Source organism: Sciurus vulgaris (genome assembly GCF_902686455.1).
Source record: "Sciurus vulgaris genome assembly, chromosome: 15".
Taxonomy (NCBI): Eukaryota; Metazoa; Chordata; class Mammalia; order Rodentia; family Sciuridae; genus Sciurus; species Sciurus vulgaris.
This window is the reverse complement of record NC_136476.1, coordinates 87,308,984-87,332,901: the sequence shown is the minus strand read 5'-3', so window position 1 is coordinate 87,332,901 and position 23,918 is coordinate 87,308,984. Positions and strand designations below refer to the sequence as shown.

General features: G+C 59.0%; 2 protein-coding genes and 1 long non-coding RNA gene across 6 annotated transcripts in view; 2 read left to right on the top strand and 1 right to left on the bottom strand.

Moving 5' to 3' along the window:
* Positions 1-3,238: 3,238 nt before the first annotated feature.
* LOC306645148 lies at positions 3,239-4,595 on the bottom strand. Its single transcript, XR_013759553.1, has 2 exons — positions 4,109-4,595; positions 3,239-3,334 (listed from the first exon to the last, which is right to left on the bottom strand). It is a non-coding gene; the product is annotated as an uncharacterized lncRNA (long non-coding RNA).
* Positions 4,596-5,544: 949 nt separating this feature from the next.
* Positions 5,545-14,352, top strand: GBGT1 (globoside alpha-1,3-N-acetylgalactosaminyltransferase 1 (FORS blood group)). Of its 4 annotated transcripts, none has more exons than XM_079112490.1 (7): positions 5,545-5,677; positions 6,629-6,835; positions 7,362-7,427; positions 11,375-11,425; positions 11,502-11,537; positions 12,059-12,193; positions 13,095-14,352. In XM_079112490.1, the coding sequence occupies exons 2-7, from the start codon at positions 6,765-6,767 to the stop codon at positions 13,777-13,779; spliced, it is 1,044 nt and encodes a 347-aa protein (XP_078968616.1). In that variant the 5' UTR covers positions 5,545-5,677; positions 6,629-6,764; the 3' UTR covers positions 13,780-14,352. The 4 variants fall into 4 exon arrangements, with proteins under 4 accessions (XP_078968616.1, XP_078968618.1, XP_078968617.1 ...); XM_079112489.1 differs by having other exon boundaries at positions 5,562-5,689; positions 6,671-6,835; XM_079112492.1 differs by lacking the exon at positions 11,375-11,425 and having other exon boundaries at positions 5,560-5,689; positions 6,671-6,835.
* Positions 14,353-17,270: 2,918 nt separating this feature from the next.
* The window catches only part of RALGDS (ral guanine nucleotide dissociation stimulator), a 40,802-nt gene continuing 34,154 nt past the window's right edge, over positions 17,271-23,918 (top strand). The window contains exon 1 of the mRNA XM_079111702.1: positions 17,271-17,709. Within this exon, the coding sequence (XP_078967828.1) occupies positions 17,692-17,709 (18 nt within the window). The 5' untranslated portion in view covers positions 17,271-17,691. The remainder of the gene's footprint in view (positions 17,710-23,918) is intronic.

Genomic DNA, 23,918 nt, shown 5'->3' with positions numbered 1-23,918 from the left:
TCTGCTTGTCATTCAGACAGGCAGCTCTCCACCCGTCCTCAGCTTCACCCCCTCCTGTTTCCTCCCACGGTTTGCCTCTCGCCTGAGAACAATCTGCACTTTGACCTTGCATGACCTTGTGTGGTCAGATGAAAAAGACTCCTTAAGGACTGCATCCGGTCAGCCCGTGGCCCCCATTTTGCATGTGAGGACACCCAAGCCCAGAAAATCCAGAAAACCTGCTCCAGTCACCCAGCCAGCAGAGAACTCAGTGACAAGTCGTGTGTGGCTGATGATCCCGGGAAGCCTGAACCAGGCTGTGGGAAGGGGAGGCAGGAGGGGGAACCACGATGAGGGGCCCAGGTGAGCAAGTCCTGGGAGGACCCCCAGCCTCAGCCTCTCTGGGGACTTCATCAGCTGGATGAGCTCGGCCCCCACAGGCGGAGAGTGGTCCCAGGGTTTTAACACCCTCACACTGGTGGCTGAGGCTGGCCTGCAGGAGAAGCAGCTCCCAGGGGTCAGGAGAGCTCAGGGAGAGAGGAAGGGAACAGGCTCCCCCAGCTTCCAGTGGGCTCGGGTGGGCCAAGGAGACGTGCCCATCAGCAGCAGCATGGTCGCCCAGGCGTCCCTGATAGAGGTCAGGCCCCTTTGCTGGACTTTGCTTGCCACTCTCTCTTCTGAAACCACATGCACAGCCCCTTCAGCTTACAGCCTGCTCTCCATGCAGGAGACCCCATCCTGCTTGGGAGGAGGTGGCCACGACTGGGCCCCCTGTGTGAATGAGGAACCCAAAGGGAAGGGAGAGACATCCCAGAGTCGCTCAGCCAGAGTGGTGCAGCTGACTTCCTGCCCGGCTCTGCCTCCACCTCCACCTCTGCCTCCACCTCTGTGGAGGACAGGGCCTGGGGAACTTTCCAGGAGCTCAATCAGGAGCTGCCTACCCTGCCAGCTCATCCAGGAGGGCGCTAGGCCTGAGAGGCAACCCTAGAGCCTGGCCAAGCACAGAGCAGCTGGCCGGGTGAGGTCATTGCCTGGCACAGCCAGCCTGGGGACAGGGTGCAGCCGTCCACCAGATGTACCAGTGTGTACTGGGGTAAGTCGTCTGCACAGGGGCTCTGAGGTGCTCTACAGCTCCCCCAGGCTCTGGGTGGGAAGTGGGAGCACAAAGATGGCTCCTGGACAGTAAGTAGTAACAAGCCCTGGGGTTTAGGCCAGGTCCTTCCGGCCCTGAGGTGTAAGGCTCCCTTGCCTAAACTCCCTCCCCAAGAACCTGGAGTGCTAAGCAGGAGTGTCAGAGGTCAAGAGGCAACTGCACAGGTGTCGGCTATCTCAGCCTCTGTCTCTGATGCCGGCCATACAAGAAACACCTGGCCAGTGTCACCTGTCAGCTGGCCTGAACCTGGCCTTTCTTTCAGCCCCTTCTCTTGCCCCTCTGGGACATCGTTCACATGCGATAGTGTCCTCAAACGCGCGCGCGCGCGCACACACACACACACACACACACACACACACACAAACACAGAGCAGTTCACTCGACGCTGGCCCTGCCTGGAAAGCCTCTCTCTAAGATTTATTTTACTTAAAATCCCAGCCTACCCCACTAACACGGTTAGTGACCCTCTATCTGGGAGCTTCATCTGACACCATCATTTTAAATGGCTTCAGCATGCTGGCTCTACCAGGGACGAGAGGTCCCCCTGCTGGACACTGGAGGCGTCCCACGCAGGGCTCTCAGGCAGGTGAGCCCGGACCCCTGAGCTTTGTTCACATCTCCAGTCCTTTCCTCTGGTTTCTAGAGGCAGACAAACTGAATCAAAGGACACAGGGTCCTATTACTGAGTCACCACCCAGGCAGACAGTCCAGACCTGCTGCTGCTTCTGCTGCTGGGGAGTGTCCATCCCCCTTGGCCAGCCCAAGGGATTCTGATTTCAGGGGGTGGGAAAGTTGCTGCAGTTTGGAGGTGAGAGATGACATCTGAATCGCCTCTATTTCCTTGTCCTAAGGAGGAGGGAGTCTGGATTCTCATCTTTCAGCCATTTCAGGATGTGGCCCCTCCAGCTCTGTGAGCCTGGGGAACCCGTCTCTCCAGGCAGACCTGGATCACAGACTAGTGCTGAGTTCCTCTCCCTGGTGTTGGGGGATCAGGCCCCAGCAGAGGGGCTCCCACCTCTGCTGGATCTGACAGACCAGTCTGATGCAGGGACCCCAGATTTGCTGGTTCAGGGACACAGAGGGTTCTGCTTGTGCCCAGCCAGACCTTGGCTATTGAAGGACGATGGTCTCAGACTAAGTGATCCCTGGATGCTGCTGGGTTCTGTGTGACGGGCATGTGGGCTGTGAACCTGTGCGAACTCCCTGCCCACAACCAGGGCTCCAGGAGTAAGTGCTCGGCCAGCACTGAAGGCCCCTATCACCTCCTTCCATAGCAGGGAAGCTGAGGTTTTCCCAAGGTCACTCAGCAAATTGGAGGCAGAGCCCTGGGCACATGGGTAGAGACCTGAGGTCTGTTGTTGCTTCCCACCCTTGGGGCAAAAATCAATGTCTAAGTCTCAGTTGAGATTTGCAGAGACACCTGCTTGACACCCAGGAAGACTCTGGCTCTTGCTCCAAACAGAAGTACCTCCTCAAGGAGAGGGTGGTGAGGCCCATTTGGTGAACTCCTGCCAAGCCTCCTCTGCCAAGTTCCATGGCTGGGGAAGTTCTGCATGCTCTCCCAACTCCCCTGGAGGTAAAGTCCTGGGGATCCTGCTGCCAAGCTCACCCTAGGGTGTCTAGACTCAGTCATGGAGTCCCTTGCTTCTAGGAAGTGCTCTGGCATCCCAGAGATGGGTCACAGTTGGGGACTAATTGTGAAGCGTCTGTGTGTGGTAGGGAAGCCAAGAACTGGCCTTGGAGTCAAGGGCTCCAAGTCTTGCTCTGCCACTAACCAGAAGGCAGACCTTAACCAGTCCCCTGAAATGTTGTTGCCCACTTCTCTCTCTAAACCCATAACTCAGCCCTCTGAGATTGCTACTGAGAAAACAGACCACTCCATCTCAGGATCAAGACCAACTTCATTATGGAACTGAGGGATGAATTCCATTCGATGTCCATTATCAAGTGAAAATCTGAGGACCAGGGAGAGGAATAGCCACATAGGGTTATTGGGGGCCACAATTGGTCACACCAAGTGTGTGAGTCAGCTTTCTGTTACTATAACAAATACCTGAAATAATCAACTTATAAAGAGGAAAGTTTTCTTCTGGCTCACAGTCACACTTTTGAAGATTTTTGTACATGGTTGAGTGGCCCTGTTTCTTTCAGGCATGTGGCAAGAAAGCACTTCATGGTGGAGGAAGTTAATTCACCTCATGACTGGATTCAAAAGAGAGACCAAGGAGAGAAGAAGGGATGGGGTCCCACAGTCCCCTTCAAGGGCATACACCAAACAACCAGAAGACTTCCCCCCAGGTCCCACCTCTTAAAGTTTCCACCCCACTTGCTCTACACTGGGGGACAAGCCTTTAACACATGGACCTTTGAGGACACTTATAAAGATCATGGATCCCGCGTGCCCTCCTCCACAGGCCCCGCCTGGGCTGGCCCTGAGCTGTTGGACTTGGCCTTGTGCGTGACCTGCCCATCCAAGCAGCTGCTCCCAGCGGAGCTCAGGACCCGCCTCTCACCTGCATTCCCTGCAGTCAGTCCAGAGGGACAGGGGCTGTGCCTGCTCTGGGCTGAATTCCCAGGCTGCAGAGCAGCGCCTGCACACAGGGACCCCCACATCTGCTGAATAGATAGGCAAAGGCATCATGTACCTTCCCAAGAGCCCTTGAGGAGGGTGCTGTTGTCTTACAGATGAGAAGCCTGAGACAGGAAGAGGTCTTGGGTCACTCATTCGGGCATGCATGCATACATTAGGCACCTGTGTGTGCAGGGCCTGGGCTGCAATGGCGAGCCCCTCATGCTTCCCCTGCCCCGGAGCTCACCGCCCACCAGGTGGGACAGCATGGCACCACAGCCACGGTGGGGGTCTTGATTTGGACCCCAGCTTCAGTGCCTACCTCCTCCTCCAAAGCCACTTAAGTAATATTCAATAAGAGTTTTTATAAAGGTAGAGAGAGAGAGAGACAGAACTGGCGGACATACTGGGCCATCTCCAGCGGCTCCTGTGACTCCGTGCTGGGTTGGTCTCCTTCTTCTTTGTCCTACCAGTTCTCTTGGATACTTCAGGCTACCTCCCAAGCCCACAGTCCCTGCTTGTTGTGCCTGGGCATGATGTCAGAGGGCCCTTCTCAGAGCGCCTGGGTGACCTGCAACAGTCCTTCCCAGGAGGGCCCTTGGTACTGGCCAGGCCACAGGAGAGAAGCATGGCCATACCCTTCGGCAGAGGAGGAAGAGGCTCCAGGAGATGCTGGGAGCTACTGGTGGTTCTCCAACCAGGAAAGAAGCCAGGCTCGGAGGCCCTGATCAAAGGAAGGCCAATCCCAAACCACACAGTGAACTCCCCCTTTCCATGACTACCTGGAGATTCTGCTTAACAGTGAAAGTTTTCCACAAAAAGCGTGTCTCATTGCTCTGTCCACACCCTGCCTGCCACTGGATAGGGGTCCAAGAAGGTTCCCCAGAAGGGAGAAGGAAAATTCAATTCAGTTCTGTTGGGTTCTTGACGTACACCACAGAAAAGAAATTCAGGATGCTTCAAAAGAGGCACACAGATTTATTTAGGAGAGCAGAGATTTATTCAGGAAAGCAAGCAACAGAGCAGGAGAGGTGCTCAAAGAGAGAAAGTGGGGTGCTCCAGAGCAAGATGCCCTGCTTGGGTCAGGAGCATTTCAGGGGGTTCTGGGGTTGAACCCAGGGGCACTTTACCACTGAGCCACATCGCTGCCCCGCCCCTTTTTGAGACAGGGTTTCACTAGGTTGCTGAGCTGGCCTCAAGCTTGCATTGCTGCCTCGTACTCCGGAGTAGCAGGGGCTTGCACCAACCTGCCGACCGTTCTTTTACAGGAAACTTCGTAAACAGTGAGCCCGAGAAGCGCGGGTTTACAGCTGCCAGTGAGCTCCATTCTCTTAACCCTGGAGCACCGGGCGCGTCACGTGATCAGCGTCTTCTGGGAATCTGTAAGCTGATATCTAGCTAACAGATAACTTTCGGAATATGCCCATAAGTACTTTCCCGCCGTGGGTTAATTTACCCTGAAGAAAACATGCTGTGCACGTCAGCAGCGTGTATGCAATCATCATCTGGACGCTCAACACCAGGAGCCGTGGGCTTCGAACTTACGTCCGGAGGACACCAGGCTCGGGAGTAGGGGTGAGGGTGCTCCAGGAGCTCCCTTAAAGCTCCCTTTCTCTCTCCCTTCCCCGATGGCCTTCTTTTTACCCGCGCTTATTTCTTCCTTTCTACCTCATGCCCTGTCCGTCCCGGCCTCTCAGCCGTGAGCTTGCGGCCTGCAGCCTCGTCCCAGGAGGAGTCCCGCACTCCGAGATGATGCCACAGCCCAGGTCCAGGGGGCTCAGAGCCCCGCACTGGGCACTGGGTGCCGAGCCGAGTGCAGCCGGTGGGCGGGGCGCGGGGTGGAGTCAGGGCTGCGGCCGGAGGGCGGGGCGCGCGCTTCCAGCCCCTGCGGACTTACAGCCCCAGCCCGGAAACTGCGGCGTCCCCGGCTTGCGCGGCTAGGTGCCCGGAGCCGAATCCTTGGTTTCTGGACAGAGGTACGTCCCTGCGTCCATCGTAAAACTGGTCCGGCCTCAAGGAGGAGTCCGCGCCCCTCGGGGACGGTCGCGCTCCGTCCCGCCCTACCCTATCCTGACCCAGCCCAGCGCCGCGCGGCGGAGAGCCCTTCGGAGGGCACACCGGGAAGTGCGCACCTCGGCCCAGCTCCTGGGTCTGCACTCCAGGCCGGGGCGAGCGGAGCAGCCCTGAGACCTGGGCCGGGCAGTGGAGGCCAGGGCTTGGAGGATGTGGGCACCGAAGTCTAGGTGGGGAAACGGAGGCCCCAGAGCGAAAGAGGAGGAGCGAGGTTACCAGAGGCCTTGAGTGAACAGAGGCCTAAATCCCAGAACCCCGACCCCGCGGCCTGTGGCAGCAGAGCTGCGGAGCGCTTTACAACCATCCCTGCGGGTCATACCCACGGGTGGAGCGTGCTGTTTCCCGAACCCCTTTTGCCGAGGAGAACCCTGAGGCTTTCCAAGGTCAGCGAACGAGTGAGAGCGGAAGCGCCTTCCAGTCGTTCCCAGGAAAACCAAGTCCCCCCGCCCCTCCCGGAGGATACCCTGCTGCCACCTCCTTCCCTAGGGGAATCCCGGCCGCTGCTGTCTGCGCACCCCGGGAGACTAGGTGTGCCCCTGCTATGGGGCGCTGGGCTTGGTGCCGGTTGCCCTGGCTCGGGATTACCCAGGGGAATCCTCTAAGCCCCGCCTCGGCGTCCCAGCCCCCGGGAGGGCGAGCCTCTGTCCTAGGATGGAGGGAGGGAGCCAGACTCCTGAGCTGCCCCAACGACAGCTCCAGCTGAGCGCTGAGCCCCTGCCACCCAACCACCTGCACCTCCGAAGCTAGGCTGAGGGTTCGCTGAAGTAGGAGTATCTAGGACCCGCCTTGCTTGGGATGAGAAGAGAGAGGTGCAGAGTGGGCCTCCCGTTGGAATAAACAGAATTCCTTTGCAGGTGTTTCTGGGACCTCAGCGTCTCAGGGTCTCCAGGAGGCAGGAGCAGAGCTTGACAGCCCTGGGAGGAAAGGGCCTGTTTGGTCAAGGAGCCAAGGGTCTCTGCAGGCGCCCAGGCTCAGGTGCAGCAGCCCGTCATGCCCCGCCAGAGACTGGCCCTGGCCCTGGGGCTCTGCCTGCTGACCGGCTCAAGCCTCTGGGCCCTGTGGTAAGTTGCCCCATGGAACCCACCCTCCCTGCCTCTGCATGCCAGCCCCCCAAAACTTGAGGTCTTCCAGGTTCCACCAACCTCTCCTGGCCCACCTCTCCCCCAGGCTCAGCCCCAGCCAGACCTAATTAATTTCAGTTTCTGAGTTGTGCCTTGTACTGGCCTCCTGGGCTTTGACCTGAAGTCTGCTCTGTCTAGACCACCCTTCTACTTGTGTTGGTGAGGAACTCCTGTTCATGCTCCCAAGTTCATCCCCAGTACCCTTCTGAGAAGCTCCTGGGGCTGCGCCTCACCCTGCTGCTTGTGTGGGCCACTAGTCAAGCCCATGCACACCCAGGAACGAATGGCTACAGGGCCTTTGATAGCCACAGGGAACTCTGGGAGGCTTTGTCCTGAGACTCTAGAATGACAGGGGACCCCCCCCCCCCCAAATGCACCATTGAAGTTCTTCACTTCCAATAATGTGCACCGTATGGGTGTCAGCCTGAGAGGCAGAGCAGAGTCAACAGGTGTTTTTCCTTCCCAGGGTGTATGTCAAGACCTGGCTGCCAGTCTCCTATGTCCCCTATTATCTTCCCTGCCCAGAGATCTTGTAAGTATGGGGCTGGGAGAACTGGGCCTCTGTGGGCTGCTCACATTTGGAGAGACTCAAGGGTTTTTAGGGGCATGTTGCCTGCGGGTTCCTGGGTTCTGCTGAGCCACTGTGGTGTTCAGGTATTGTACCAGCTGCCACAGACGTGGCATGAAATTGCTACTTGAGTCGGCGCTTCTTTGTGCCCCTGCGTGGTTTGGCCTTGGCAGGCTGCAGAACTCAGAGTCTTACTGATGGCATCTATAAAATGGGATGGGCAAGGTGTCCCTCCTGGGCCACCGGGAACATGGAGTGTGAGGACATAGCCTGGTATTGCCCTATGCAGAGTAGGTGGCCATAGACACTGCTCGTAGGACTCAATCGTGTGCTCCATGTAGATTTAAGGAACAAATTAACTCTAACAACTTCCCCATTTGGTGAATCTGGCTGTTTGACAGCTAAGAGCAAACAAAGGGGTTGGGACAATGTCAAAGGGGCAAGTCTCACAGCTGGATTACTGACTAGTTAGCAGCAAGTCCCGCTTCACTGTTAGAAACACAGTCCTCCGTCCAATTCTGTTGCTAATACTCCACCTCCACAGACTGGCAAGTTATAAAGAAGAGGTTTATTTTGGCTCACGGTTCTAGTCCAAGGGCAAGGGGCTGCATCTGGTGATGGCCTTCCCAGACAGCAGGGGCTGACTGGTGGCAGGAGACAGGGAGTGCCTGTGTGTGTACCTCCTAGTGTGCGCCATCAGGATGCACTCCCAGGGCCCACCCCAGTGGCCTCCCTAAGGCCCACCACTGAATGCCACAGTGGACTCAGCGTCCAGCCTCTTCCTGCCTCACATCAGGGATCACACTTCAACACTCAAGCAGCATCCAACCCTAGCAGCTAGGAAGCTGGGAAACAGAAAAGAGAGAGGAAAGGCTGGCCTCTGGGGTCCTGCCCAGCATGCCCTGCCTCTCCCTGCTGCTCGCAGTCTGTCTGAGCAGGTTCTAGGCCACACCTGGCTCTGAAGGCAAAGGCCTGCTATTGAACGCAGCGGCGGTCATTTCTGCACTTGATACCCTCACCATCATTTTATCCCCCCACCCCCAACGTCTTCCCGTTACTTGAATTTCCTCTTCTGTGAAGCGTGCGCTGCTCGCTGACTTCTCTGGTCCATTGGTGGGCTCCGACCTCACCCTTAGCCAGGCGGGGCGGCTACACCTTTTTTCTTCACGTGTGGCTTTTGGTTCTGTTGAATTGTTTTTGTAATAGATTGAAGTAGAAAATGTGTCTATTTTAGTTCTTTTTCCAATTAGATTTCTCCTTTTACTTTTCATTTATTACCTTCAGAGGTTTAGAAATATGTTTTTTTTTTTTTTCTTTGTCAGTGTGGGGATGGTGGAATCCAGGGCCTCACTCATGCCAGGCAAGTGCCCTGCCACTGAGCTGCACCCCAGCCCCAGCTTTGTGCCCCTGTGTCTGAGGCCACAATGTGGCTGGCGCCTGTCTGTACTTGTGGAGAGAAGAGACCGGAAATGTGCTTGTTTGTAAGGAACTAAGCAGAGGTCCAAATTGATGAACTGAGTTTGAAAATTCATCAGTTCAAGAGTAGAGGTTCAGCTGGGTGTAGTGGCACATGCCTATAACACCAGCTACTCAGGAAACGGAGGCAGGAGGATCCCAAGTGTGAGGCCAACCTGGGCACCTTAGTGAGACCCTATCTCAAAATAAAATTTAAAATGGGCTGGGGTCGTAACTCAATGGTAGAGTGCTCCTGGGCTCAATCCTCACTACAAAAAAAGGAAAAAAGTAGAGACTAATCACCAAAAAGAACAGGCTGTGGTTCCACTTATAAGAGGTCCCTGCAGTAGTCAGATTCATGAAGCAGAGTTAGAACAATGGTCACCTGTGGAGTGGTGGTCCTTCTTCTCAGGGGACAGGGTCATAGGGAGCTACTGTTCAACAAGTACCACGTTTCTGTTCTGGGTGATGAAAACATTCTAGACACAGAAGGTGGTTGTATCAGTCAGCTTTTCATTGCTGAAACAAAATACCTGAGAAAATCAACTTAAAGGAGGAAAGACTTTATTTTGGCTCACAGTTTCAGAGGTTCCAGTCCGTGTCACATGGCTCCACTCTCTCTGGGCTTGTGGTGCAGCAGAACATCATGGCAGAAGGGCATGCAGAGCAAAGGTGCTTACTGGCTGGTGGGGGCCAGTAAGCAGAGAGAGAGCAGGGATGGTGGGGGACAAGAAATGCCTTCCAGAGACCCCCAGTGACTGCTTCCTCCACTGGGCCCACCTCCCACAGTTTCCACACCTGCCCATAATGCCATGAGCCGTGAACCCACCAACAGACCCATCCATGGATGAGGTCAGAGCCCACAGGATGCACCCCCTCCCGAGAGCCCCACCTCTGGGGACCAAGCCCTCGACACACGAGCCTTTGGGTCACACAGCGACGCAGGTGTGCTTAATGTCGCAAACTGTATGGATGCTTAGACACGGCTAGAGGGGTGAATCCCACCTTCGCACGTTTTGCCGCACCAACGGCGGCCACAGACCAGAGGTGGGAGAGCTCAAGGACCTGCAGCCATCTGCTTATAGGACATGTCTCAGGTGCCGACCCTTAGGACTGCCTTCTGACCATCCGCCTCCCGCCTCTCCAGGGCTGGCTCTGCCACCATGCTGCTTGCTGGGCAGCCTTGGGCAGGCCTCTACTCTCTCTGAGCCTCACTCCTACCCCCTGTGGTAGGTAGATGAGGGACTGGAAGTCAATGGCCTCAGGGGCCTGGCCCTGCAGCCCTGCCACCTCCTTTTACTTCTCCACTCAGTGTGACCTTTGTTGAAGCTCGTGGACACTGACAGCCTGGGCTGCTGCCAAGAAGTGGCCAGAACCCTGGCCTCTCTGAGCACTGGCCAAGGGCTGGGCACGTGCTCTTCCTCTTGTTTGACGCTCACAGCCTTGTGGGTCAAGGATGGCGGCCTGTTTCAGGATGTGGAGAGGTGTGAGTCTCAGAGTTCCAGTAGGCCAGTCAGAGACGGGTAGGCAGCCAGCCATGGAGACGCAGTACTGGCACCTGTGATGGCGGGCTGCCAGACAGGTTGGCAACCCACAGGGCAGGCTGGGACTCACCAGCGGGAGCCAACACTGCAGTCTACAGACGACACGTCTTTTTCCTTGGTTCTATCCTTAAGGTCTTTCACCTGCCGGGATCAGGCCACCAGGTTGCCCAGGATAAATTCCTTCATATACAACCAACCAAGCTGGGTGCAGTGTGCACATCCGTAATCCAACTACTGGGGAGGCTGGAGCAGAAGGATAGAAAGCTGGAGGCCACACTAGGCAATGTAGTGAGACCCTGTCTCAAAATAAAAAGGGCTGAGGGTGTAGCTCAGGGGCAGAGCACCCCTGGGCTTAATCCCTAGTCTTAAAAAACTGCCAAGCAACCCCGATGCTGGCCACACCTACAAAATGCCTTCAGCATGACACTTCTGAGAAACGGGGAATCGCGCCCTACCAAGCTACACTCGTGGCTGGGATTGTGCAGCTCACCCAAGCTCCCCTGCCCCTGGGCCTTTGTGGCTTCTCAGCCCTGCCCAGTCCTGGCTGCTGCCTGGCAGCAGTCCACATGAACAGTGTCCACTAGCTTCAACAAAGTCACAGAGTGGGGAGGTGAACAGGGGGCGGTAGGGCTGCAGGGCCAGACCCCTGGGCATATGCAGGGGGCACTCTGCCACCAAACGGCCAAGCCACCTGAGGCCAGACCCAACTCCCAACAGATTTCAGTTCCCTCAGGTCAGTCCTGCCCCACGCTGGGACTGCAGGGAGCAGCTCGGTCAGTGCTGGGCAAGTGGCACCAGGATCCACCTACCCGGTGCTTCCTCCCCGGCCCTGGACAGGCCGTGCTGCGGGACCCCAGCCCAGGTGTGTGTCCTCCCCTTCCCGCCACTAACAGCTCTCTGGCCTCTGCACAGCAACCTGAAGCTGCCGTACAAGGGGGAGGAGCCACGCCAGCCTGCCACACAGTAAGATCGCCATTTCCCCCTTCCTGGCCCCAGGGGTGGGGCCGCCTCCCCTCACGCTGGCCTTTCTTGGTTGCAGACCCCTGTACCCTCAGCCCAAGCTGCTGGAGCAGAGGTAGGAGGCACAGAGAGACCTGGCATCACTGTGGGTGGGTGGCAGTGGGTGACCAATGTCTGGGTGGCCTTGGGACCCAGGCAGTCAGGGACCTGGGCCCCAGTCCTGTCACTAGCTGCATGGCCTTGGGCAGGTCAGCCCACCGCCCAGAGCGTTGCCTGTGCGGGGGATCACAGCAGCACCCGCCCGCAGGAGGCTGGAGGTGCAGAGGAAGTGTACTGTGGCACGCGCCTCGGGCTTGCCGGCAGAAGGTGCCCGTCACTGCCAATGGTACAGGTACGGCCCTGCTGTGGACCCAGCCCACAGCGTAATGCTGGCTCCTCTGGACGGCAAGCTGGTGCCAGCTCCTGGTCCTCCCCACCCTGCTGCGAGGCAGCTGTTGTCATCCCCACTTTCCACATGGGGAAACTGAGGCCCAGCGACAGGTACCAGGTTGCCCGTGTCACGTGGTGCACATGGTGGGTCAGGGCGTGACCCAGGCTTCCACAGGGAGGTCAGCACTGGCGCCTCCCCACTGCCAGGCCCACAGGGCTGCTGACACTCACGCCCTGGCTGGCGCCTGTCGTCTCTGAGGGGACCTTCGACCCGGAGCTGCTGCAGCACATCTACCAGCCGCTGAACCTGACCATCGGAGTCACGGTGTTTGCCGTGGGGAAGTGAGTGGGGGTGAGTGGGCGGCAGGGGTCCTGCAAGCCAGGGAAGCTCAGTCAGTGGACACCAGCTCTGCAGAGGCCCCACAGGTGCCAGGCCACGGGAGGGGCAGTGCGGAGCGTGCCGGGTGGGCTCGCTGGGCAAGGTGGGGTCCTGGCGTGGAAGGCCAGGTGGAAGCAGCCCAGGCGAGGAGGAGCAGGACCCCTGGCAGGAGGCCCTGGCCCTCGCTGTGCCTGTGCCCCAGCCCCTGGCCCTGCCTTCTTGACCCTACCTGGCCTTTCCTTCAGGAGCTACCACCTGGGACCACTATGGGGCCTCAAGGCCTAAGGCTTTGACCAATGAATGGCCACATGGTTCAGGCCATCCACTTCTGCTCCTTGCACCCAGCATCCATTGCCCACATCCCTCCTTCTGCCACCCACTTGCTTCTCAGCTACTTTCTTCCAGTTGCTCCTCAGTATTTCCACCTATAAAATGGGCATTTTTGTAGGCATCTAAAAGAACATCAAGAGAAAACCTTTCTTGACAGTCAGAGCTCAATAAAAGTTAGTGTGTTTAGCCGGACACAGTGGCACATGCCTGTGATCCCAGTGACTCAGGAGGCTGAGGCAGGAGGATCAGGAGTTCAAAGCCAGCCTCAGCAACTGAGCAAGGTCCTAAGCAACTTAATGAGACCCTGTTTCAAAATAAAAATAAAAAGAGCTGGGGATGCGGCTCAGTGGGAAGTTGGCAGACAAGAACCCAGAGCCAGGCCTGAGCCGCTGCTGCAGATAAAGCAGGTAGAGCGTGGGGAGTAAACCCCAGCCTGGCAGCCCATGCCCTGTGGCCCGCTTGATGCCGGCACATGGTGGGAACCAGGTGGTGGCGCTGCGGGGCAGCAGTGGATGGCAGGGCTCTCCCCGTCAGGTACACGCGCTTTGTCCAGCACTTCCTGCGCTCGGCTGAGGAGTTCTTCATGCGTGGCCTCCGTGTGCACTACTACATCTTCACCCACGACCCTGCGGCCATTCCCAGGGTCCCACTGGGCCACGGCCGGCTCCTCAGCATCATCCCCATCCAGGCTCACTCGCACTGGGAGGAGATTTCCATGCGCCGGATGGAGACCATCAGCCGGCACATAGCCAAGAGGGCGCACCAGGAGGTGGACTACCTCTTCTGCCTCGATGTGGACATGGTGTTCCGGAACCCGTGGGGCCCCGAGACCCTGGGGGACCTCGTGGCTGCCATTCACCCAGGCTACTTCACTGCATCCCGCCAGCAGTTCCCCTATGAGCGTAGGAGAGTTTCCACTGCCTTTGTGGCCGATAGCGAGGGGGACTTCTATTATGGTGGGGCAGTCTTTGGTGGGCGAGTGGCCAGTGTATATGAGTTTACCAGGGGCTGCCACATGGCCATCCTGGCAGACAAAGCCAATGGCATCATGGCAACCTGGCAAGAGGAGAGCCACCTGAACCGCCGCTTTATCTCACACAAGCCGTCTAAGGTGCTGTCCCCAGAGTACATCTGGGATGACAGGAAGCCCCAGCCGCCCAACCTGAAGCTGATTCGATTTTCTACAGTGAACAAGGATACCAGCTGGTTGAGGAGCTAAAGGCAGAGCTGGGGCTACCATGAATGGGAACCGAAAGCCCCGCAGCCACGCCTTAGGTGGGAAGCGGGCCTGTCCCGCCTACCTTCCAGGCTACCAGGAGAATCCAGGGGGGAAGTGGGTGAGGAGAGGTGCTGTCCACATCCCAGGGCAGTGCACCCATGGTCTTGCGATGATCTGGCACAGAACTTTTTGGACAGAAAGACCAGAGGTTAGAAAGGTGGGGCCTGGCAGGCCTTGCCTCACCCGGGGATGCGCCTCAGGCAGGCAGGCCCTGAGTCTCCGCTCCCTCAAGGTGCCTGAAGTCCTGCCATGTCCCCTGTGTTGCATATTGCCTTCGAAGATGTAATTTAACACCTTTGTGTGAAAAGCACCCTGGACCCATTTCTCTGGCTGCCTGGGTCCTGGGTACTCTGATGTCCCCTCAGCCATATGCAGCCAGCTCCTCATTCTGGACCCAAAGTCAGCCTCAGAAATGGACCTGGTCTGGGTTCCCGCAGACACTGGGGAGCCACACTCTCCTGGACTAGCCGCCTCCTTTGTAATAGTGTTCAATAAAGGTGGCATATTGCTAGAGTCTTTACCTGCACACTGTTCTGCCAGACCCTGGGGACACCGCAGACTGGATCTCAAATACCACCACCGGGTACAGTTACTCCAGGAAACCGGGACTAAAGCTGGCTGCTGCCACAGACGGTTCATTCTTCCCTAGGAAGCCAGGCAGAAGTGGGAGCCTGCAGAGGTTTGCTGCCCCCCATGCGTGGGGCTCGCAGAGTCCATCAGCAGAACCCCATGGGCTCTGTCCCTGGGTACAAAAGGGGTGTGTCCGTCAGCCCTCCTGTATCCAGGGTCCCCTCAGCCCCAGGAGGCCACCGGTGAGCAGTGGTGCAGGCCAGGATCAGAGGACCTGTCGGGACTGTTCCAGCATGGACCCAGAGGGGCCTGAGGCCCACAGCAATCTGTGTGCCCTGCCAGGCAGAGATGGGCTGGGGGTGGGTTAAGGGCTTGGTGATGCCCACCTCCCTGGGAGCAGCAGCATCTTCTCCTGGGAGGAGACATGGAGTCGGTTTGGGGTACACTGTGGTCCCGCCAGAACAGTCCAATGCTCTGCAACCTCGCCCCGTAGCCCACTCTTCCACGTATGACCTGCAGTTTAGCCAGCAGCGGGGACAGATGCAAAAGTGTGGGCACGTGGAGCCACCAGCGTGAGAACACAGCATGGGCTGGAGAGGACAGATTCGGCCAAGAATGGCCCGTGGCCTCTCCATCCCGATAGGGAGCTCTGCCGAGGGCTGCCTGGGACAGGAGAGCTCTGTGACAGGGGCTGGGTCAAAGGAGGAGGCCGTGGCTCCTGGATGTGAAGACCAAGGAGGACCTCAAGAGGAGGGGACCCTGGGGCCGGGCAACCTCAGCCTCCCAGGGGAGAGGCCGCTCCCAGCTCATCCAGCCTTGCTCTGGGTCCATGCCAAGCCAGGGTGTTGCCCATTTAGACCTAGCTATGGGCCTTCTCAACCAGGGCCTAAGCCCCTGGACACAGTGGCTAACCCTAGTCCTGAGCATGGCCCTCAGACACAACCTGAGTAAGTGACAGAACCTAACTCCTGGAACCAAGCTGCAGACCTGGTTGCCTTCCAGAAATGGGCAGGAGCCTGGTCCAGCATAGGAAGGCCAGGGACAGCGTCCCAGTCGGGAGTCCTCAGCCCTGCCTGGCAGGATCAGATCTAAGCTTCGTTTAACTACAGGTGCCAGGTTTGCAGGACAGCACAGAGTTCTGTGGGCTCTGAAGCTGAATCGCAGAAGAAGCACTTGGGGTAGACGCTGCAAGTCTCTGAGGACCTCTGCCACAGGCTCCACAGCTCCAGCTTCCTGCCCCATCAGGGCCAGCAGCCCCCTGCATCCCACCTTGCAGTCCAACATGATATTTGCCCCACAGAGCCTGTCCCACACCCTGTGGTCACACTGCCCACAGGTCAGGCCTGCACATCCCACCGCTGGACCAATCCCCTGGGACTCACTCCTGACACCACCTCCTCAGGGAGCCTGCCTGGCTTGGTGCTCCCCTGCAGAGTGGGCGCCTTTCGGTTCTATACACTCTCCTCATCCTGTGTCATTATTTTCAGTGATATTATGCACCCCCCCTCAGTCACCCTGTTTCCCAGGCAGTAAACTCTGAGAGGGTGTTGATTAGCCATGGCCAGCTGGGTTTCCCCGGGAACCCAACACCCAGGAAGCACTCCATGACCATCTGCTGAATGCACGAAGGGGAGGCAGCCACACACTAGGACGCTGGCCTAGTGCCTGTGGGATGTTGGGCAGGTCACTCCACCTCTCTGAGCCAAGAGGGAGGATTAAATAAGATGACGGCTGGGACACCTCTGAGCACCCACCCTTCTTGGGCAGCTGCCTTGATGCGTTGCCAGCTCTGGGTCCATGCGTGGGTGGGTGATGTGCCATAGTTCCCAGGATGCCTGGATGGGGGCCCCTGCCCCCTATGCTGCAGTGAGCCCTAATATCACAGCCCTGTGGATCTGGTCCAGGCATTGTTCCCAGTGGCACACACACCCCAACTCCATCCTTCCTGGAGCTTTCCTCACTGGGGGCACAGGGGGGCTCCCCAAGCCCTTGCCCCTCAGGTCCTCATCAACAATGGACTCACACTGGGCACAGGCCACCTTCTCAGCTCCTATGCAAAGCTCAGCTTGAGGTCTGTTGCCCTGGGTTCAAACCCACGCTGGGCCTGCACAGCCTGTGACAGGCAGGCTTCTGAGTGGCCCTCAGAGTTTCAGTTCCTTTGATCAAAATGAGTCAGTGACTGCTCCCCATGAGGGTGTGTTGGGAGTAAAGCAGGAAGATAAAGGTGCCCAAGAGGCTGGACCCAGGAGGTCTCCTGACCAGACCAGGCCTCTGTCCGCAGGTTGAGTGATGAAGAACAGCACTGTTTCCCAGGCCCCGCTGGTGTGGTCACTTAGAGCTGAGTGGCCTTGAGTGCTGGTGCACTGCCCATGTATACAATGAGGCTCCATCCCTACGTGTCCCCAGGGCTTCCTAGTAACAGTGAGCCCTATGCCAGCCCAGCACCAGCTGTAGGACCCCCTCCTCTCAGGTTCCCTCTCGTCCCTCTTACTCCTACGAGCTCAGGCAGGACCCACTCGTGTCGCGGAAGGGAAAGGATGGGGGACAGGCGGAGGAGAGGAGCTACCTGACTCCAGCCATCTACCCAGCCGAATCCTGCAGGTGGTACTGGGTACCTGCCTGACGGGTGAGGGTGTATAATTGGTGACTCCAGGCTCTCCAGGTGCACCCAGCCCAGCAGTCCCCACCTGGCAATGGTGACAGTGGTCATAAGTCGAAGAGGGTTGGGGAACACAGGGCAGGCGGCCTAGGCGGAAGGACACGTGAGACCGCCAGGCAGAGCACTCGGTGCGTGACGCGTGCGCGCCGCGAGGCGGGGTCACGTGCGCGCGCTGCCCGCGGTCCCGCGCAGGCCCCGTGTGCGCGCCGGGCGGTGGACGTGAGGCCGGCCGCGCAGCGCGGGGTCCTGCCGCCGGCGCCCGAGGCAGGGAGGCCGCGCGCGCCCCCGAGCTCGCGAGGCGGGCCCGCGCCTCGCACCTGCGGCGGCCGGGGCGGGGCCGGGGCGGGGCCGCGCTGTCCCCGCCCACCCGGCCCGCGCCCCAGGAGCCCGGGCGGAACCGAGCGCGGGGCCCGAGCGGCCGGCGGCGCGGCAGGCGCAGACAATGGGAGCGGCGCTGGCGGCGGCGGAGACGGCCGCGGAGCCCCGGACCCGGCGGGGACGCGAGGCCGCGCCATGAGCCCCGCAGCCGGACGCCCCCCTGCGCCGCGCGCGGGCCGAGGCGAGCGGCCTCTGCGAGCCCCGGGCCCCGCCCTGGGGCCGGCGATGAGCTGCCGAGGCTGAGGATGATGGTAGATTGCCAGGTGAGTCCGCGCCAGGCCCGGCCCGGCCGCTCGCGGGTGGAGGCGGCCCGCAGCCCCCGCCCACCCGCCCGGGGGAGGGAGCCGGCGCCGCGTCCACGCAGAGCGCGCGCTTACGCAGTTCCGCGTCCACCGGCTCCTGGTACTATTGGGAAACTGAGCCAGGAAAGAGGCAGAGGCTGGAGGGATCGGCCGGGCACAGTAGGTGGCCGAGTCCAGCCGCGAAGGGAGGGTTCCTGCTTCCTGGGCCACGGCTGAGCCCTCCCTTGGGGTTTGCGTTGGGAATGAGAGCCCCTGAAATCCTGGGGCCCCAGGAATCCCCTGCCCACCCCCTCCGTGCGGGCCCTTCACTCTGGACATCCACGCCAATGCCCCATCGCATGCGCGCACGCCCATCCACCCAGACTTCCTAAGTATCAGAAGTGCGGGACACTGGGGAGGTGACACGGGAAAAGAAGGAAGATATTGGAGACTACTGCTAGGGGCAGGGGCGTCCAGTCTCCTAGCAACATGCCGTGGGCCCATTGCTTGGGAGGTGGGGGCAAACCCGGCTGAGCTGGGTACTCAAGATTCCCCAGTGTGCTGGCAAAGGACATTCTCTAGACAGCCTGAGGAGGACAGGGCCAGGGTCCAGTGTTCCCCTCTGGACACCTAGAATTAGACTAAGCTGTCCTTCCCTGGTGTGGAGGTAGCCACAGAAGAGGTCTTAGTTTCCTCTTGAAAATATTGGGGTGTTGGCCTTTGTGACTCCAAGGGTCCCACAGACTCCTGAAGTTTCTGGTGGCCTTACTTCCCCACCAGTGACCACTATCCACCCAGTCCCTTGGAAAATGATTTGTCCTCCTTGGAGGTCCTTCTGAGCCTGGGGACGTGAGGGACTGACGGTGGGGTCATGCATCGTGTGACCTGACACTGGACCAGCACCTCAGGTCCAGGGGAGAGGCTGTCCCTGTTGAAGCCCGGGGTCCTCCTTTGGAAGTGGACCAGGGTCATTGCCCTGGCTGGGTGATGAGGCCTCCTGAGTGAGAGTGACACCCTGGGCCAGCAGAGGGACACGGGGAGCAGGCGAGGCTTCTGAGGTCCTTCCTGTTACTCTTGGAGCCTGCAGGTCCTGCTCCTTTGCCCCCTGGGGCCTGGTAGAGCTGCTACCTTGACAACATCTAAACAAAGGTGTGTGTTTTGTTTTCTGGGTTTCTTGCCTGGGGCTGCAGTGCTGGTGCTGGCCACCAGGGGGAAGCAGTGCCAATGAAGCCAGTGGAGCCAGGAGGGAGTCCTCAGGGTCATGGCCTGTGTGCCCCACCTGCCACCAAGGGGACCTCCATCAGTAGCATCCCTGCCACAGTGTGAGCCGCTCAGTGGTGGGGAGGGGCTCAGACCTCCTGCCATCTTTTTACTGAGCTCCGTGTCTGAGCACTCCCTCCAGGCAGGGGCCACGTTGGTCTTGGATGTGACTCTTTAAGTGACCACCATGGGCCTGCCCTCCAGGACCTGCCAGTATGTGGATGAAGAGGCACAAAAGCCCTAGTTTTGCCTGGCTGTGTGGCAGCATCCCCCTAACTCACCTCTAACCATGTACCAGGGGTGTGTGATTAGGTGATGTCTCAGCCCAGTGTATCTCCTCCAGGCCTCTCAGGAGGCTGAACTGCAGCCTCCACCAAGGCTGGCCTGGAAGATCCACCTCTGAGCTCATCCCATGTTGGCAGGATCCAGTTTAGGCTGGATCCCCTGTGTCCATTGGCTGGGACCCTCTGTGGGGGTTACAACCTCTGCAGTGGGCATGATGTCCATACTTGCTTCCCCAGAATGAGGGAAACAAGACAGTTTTTTATTCATCTTGGTAGCAGCCTCATGTCACTTACCGAATGGTGCTCAGGAAGCCTGGCACTAAATCCAGGCCACCCCAGGAGAGCAGATCACTCAGGACTTGTGTACCAGGAGGCTGCTGTCACTTGGAGCCATGGTGGGGTCTAAGACGAAGACTCGGGTCCGAACACACCGGGGCCCCTGGGAGGCTCAGCTGCACCTGGGTTTTGCTTACTTCTCACCCCTTTGTGGTGCAGACCAGGAAATGACTTTCCCTGGAGCACAGCCCACAGCCATCCCTGTGGTGAGTTGCATTCTGTGCTGGGTCCTGCCCTTCTTGTGACTCCACCTCTGAGTTTGTGCTTTGCCACAGGGGACAACAACCTACAGGGTTTACACGTGTCATCTCACACACACCACCATTCCCCAGGGAAGCCGATGTTACAGTGACTCCCACTGTGTGTGGGGCGGGGGCTGAGCAGGCCCTGAGAGGCACAATGACCAGTCCAAGGTCACAGAACTGGCCACAGGGAGGACAGGTAACCTGAATGACTGCCTCCTGAGGCTTGGGGCTGGGAATGTGGAGACCCAGTGCTGGCTGGGTGTGCCAGTGTGCCAGGTGGCTGTGGGGTCCAGAAGCACCACCTTGGGCAACCCCTCCTCACCTGCTGTCACCGTCCTCTTTCCCATCATGCCATCCCCATGACCACCGTCCCTTGATTTTTTTTTTTTTGCGGTGCTGGGGATTGAACCCAGGGCCTCGTGCTCACAAGGCAAGCACTCTACAAACTGAGCTAAATCCCCAGCCTCAGTTCCTTGATTTTTATGGACATCTCAAAATGACAAAGTCACAAAGGGGTTCATTCATTTATTCAGGTGGTCCAGGTTTCCTGGTCCAGGCTACACCAGAGGAGGCAATGAGGATCATCCTGAAAGATGGCAGGGCAGGGACAGGTGGTGTGCATCTGGGTGGGCACAGAGAGTTTCTAGAAGGAGGCGTCCTGTGGTCAGGGTTGACTCCTGGATGGTGGGGCCTGGTGTCTGTTAGTGTCCTGGAGCTACTGTGACAAAGGAGCTGACTTCACACAGCAGGAAGGCCTCCCTCAGTCCTGGAGGCCAGTCTGAGCAGGGCCGTGCTCTCTCTGAGGGCTCCCGGAGAGGCTCCTTCCTGCCTACCTCTTCCAACCTCAGTCCCTAGCTCTAGATCCTTGTCCAGGTGTGGCTCTGTGTGGCTGCCTCCGTTCGAGTTTTCTGTTATTATAAGGACACCATTTAGTGGCCCACCCTAATGCAATATGAATTCACGTTCGTGCTATCTGCAAGGACCCTGTTTCTAAAAGAGGTCTCTCGTGGGTACCAAGGGTCTTTGCGGGGGAAACAGTTCAATGTGTAACAGGTATTAGGAATGATTTACCTCCCGAAGGCTGGGTGTCCATGGGATGGGGAAGCAGTGAGGGTCTGAGGAGTGGCAGAATCTGCCCCTCTAGGGTGTGTGGGGGCGTGACTGGCGCCTGCTTGGGCCGTTCCAGCAGCAGCACCAGCAGGTGGCGCTGTGACCTGTGTGGACTCCCCAGCCCGGCACTGGGCTGCTGCAGACAAAGGTCGGGCTGGTAGCATCCAGGAGGCAGCACCTAGCTGTGACCAGGCCAGGAGCACAGTCATTTCTCGGTGACGCATGCTGAAGGACATCCAAGCCAGGAGGGGCCATGGGGTGGTGGCTGGGAAGCCACGGGAGGGAGCCTGGGGTGGGCAAGGGTGCTTGTTGAGGAGGTGGCTCCTGTGGCACAGAGGACCACTTATTGCTGAGCCAGAATCAGAGGAAGGAACAGAAGGGAAGCAGGGAGGGGCCAGACCCAGGGCTGGGAGTTTGCGTTCCGTTCCTCTGCACCTGCAAGCTGCGACGGCCCTTCTCGGCTTCCCAGGGGCGCCACAGCTGCATCACACCGACAGTTTCCCAGCAGCTCCTCTGTTTCAGCAGAGCAGCCACAGGTCCCGGGTGTGGGGCCATGGAAGGCAAGCATGGGCCTGCTGCCATCAGCAGGCTGTCCCTGCAGGGCCTGGTGGGGCTCAGCATGAGCTGAGGAGCAGCCTGGCCACCCCATCATGGCCAGGGTTCCCATGGACATCAGTGAGCTGGGGCAGAGTGCCCCCCGGAAGTGGAGGCCATTTCTTGTCACCATCCCCCTTGCCCCTTGCACCATCTCAGCCCCGGGGTGCTGGTCCTTGATTGGTTCCCCAGCAGCCTCAGGTGGGCTACCTGGCCAGTGGCTGCATCAGCCTAGAGGAATGCAGAAGCTGGGCGTGGACTGGGAGCCTCAGCACGGTCCTGCGGCTCTGCCATCAGCAGTGTGGCGGTCGGGGTCGCACACCAGCAAGGAGCTGTGTTCTGCAGAGTCCTTCCCAGGCCCCACCTGTGCCTCCGACCTGGGCTCTGGAGGTGCCTGTCATGATAGCCCTCACCCTGTCCCTGCACCTGGACCCGTGCTGCAGTGATCGCTTGTATCTGCCTGGCACTCTGAGAAATAAGCTGGAGTCCTTGCTCTGGGTGGGGACACCCAGGTACCAGAAGGGGACGGGACTCCCGCAGCAAAGTGGGAGTCTGTTTACAGACAAGCCCCACCCGGGCCGGGTGCCAGGGCTGGGACCACTTTCCTTCCAATTACAGTGGGCTTCCCATGGGCAGGCTGGGCAGGCAGGCAGGGTGGAGGGCCCGGGAGGCCCCCACGGTGGTGGTTAGCAGTGGATGGAGACAGACAGCCCTGGGAGCCTTTCATCCCTTCCTGCCCTAATGAAGGCCTTGGGCTCTGCTCTTTGCATTTTCTCAGGGTTCTTGGGTTTTGAGCTTCAGAGTCTTCTAGGGCCAGGGCTGGGAGGGGCCCTCCAAGGAGTAGGGGTCAGCTCTGGCTCTGTGTCTCTCTTCCCCGGATAGCTAAGCTGGGCTGAGGAGGTAGAGAGGAAAGGTGTGGGAAGCATCGTGGCACCCCCTAAAAATGACAAGCCCCAGAAGAAGAGTTCCCTTGGCAACCTGGTACAGTTGCTAGACAACTTCAGGCCCCCAAAATACGTGCCTTCACTAAGGCTCAGTCCTAGGGCTTTTCTGTGGTCTGTGAGGCCCGCAGTACTGAGTTTGCTTGGTGTTGCTCATAGCTGATCCACCTCCGCCCCGGGTCCTTCCTGAGGGAAACCCCTGCTCTCTCCGCTCCCCATCGCCCCTCCTACCAGCCTCCTGGCATTGGGCCAGTCCCCTAGCAATGGAGGCCACTTCCTGGATACCTGAGTGACAGTTGATAGAGTTGGTGTCAGCAGACACAATGATTGGGACCCATTCGGCCAGAGTGGGGACAGGCATGATGCTTTACCTACCCCCCCCCCCACCCCAGCCCTGGGCTCCTAGGACATGGCACAGGATGGCATGGCAGGCGTGGCTCAGGTGCGGCCCCGGAGTAGGGGCTGTGGTTCTGGCCCAGCTTCGAGACTGACCTTAGCGTTTCCATCTCCCTGGCCTCAGTTTCCCCATCTATGTCCCATCTACCCCTCTCCTGGGGCCTTGGGGTGCGAGGGGATCCAGAGCCTGTACCAGTTACCCATGCTGGCTGTGGAGCAGGACCTCTGGGTGTGAATGCCAGCTTGGGCTTCTTCTTGGACGACCTAGAGTGCTCTGCGCCTGGTATGCCTCCCGTCCCAGCGCCTGTCTTTCCCCTCCCTCCCCATGAGGAAAAGGCCGCTCCTGCCTGCCTGAGGGGTCAGGAGGCCTGGCCCTGCGGGCTCCCACCCTGTGCTGGAGAGCTGCCTGAGGGCGCGGGTGTGGTGTCACCTGGGAGGGAGCAAGGCATGCAGCCCCTGCCCCAGAGAGGGAAACGTAAGCCCTCAGACCCTCTCGCTGGGGATGGCAGTGAGGGATGGGACTGTTGGTGACCGTTGCACCAAGTGGGGTCTCCCGGTGCCCTGGAGAGCCAGGATTCTAGCCTGACCTAACGGGTCTGTGTGACCTTGGCCTGCAACCTCACCTCTGAGCCTCACTGGACAGGAGGGGCCTGCGCAGCTCAAGTTGGAGACTCTGGTGTCCCCATCTCTTCTGCTCTTGCCAGTGCGGGGTGAGCCCCGGGTGGAGGCTGAACATGGGGCGCTCAGCCTCCTGGGCCACCATCACCCTGCTCCCTGGCCTGCCTGGTGTCGCTTCCTCCGCCCTCCTTCTGTCTCTGGGTTGGGACCGGAGTCAGCTCCCCTGGGGAGGCAGCTCTCCTCTGGCTTCCTCAGTCGCTGCCATGCAGTCGGTAGTGAACTCGCCGCGCAGTAGAGGACCGTGAGCACGGGCACTCCCCACCGGGACGCGTGCCGTGCCGGCCCAGCCAGGGTGCGTCTGAGCTTCAGCATAGGAGGGAGCAGGAAAACCCAGGGCAGTCGTTTTC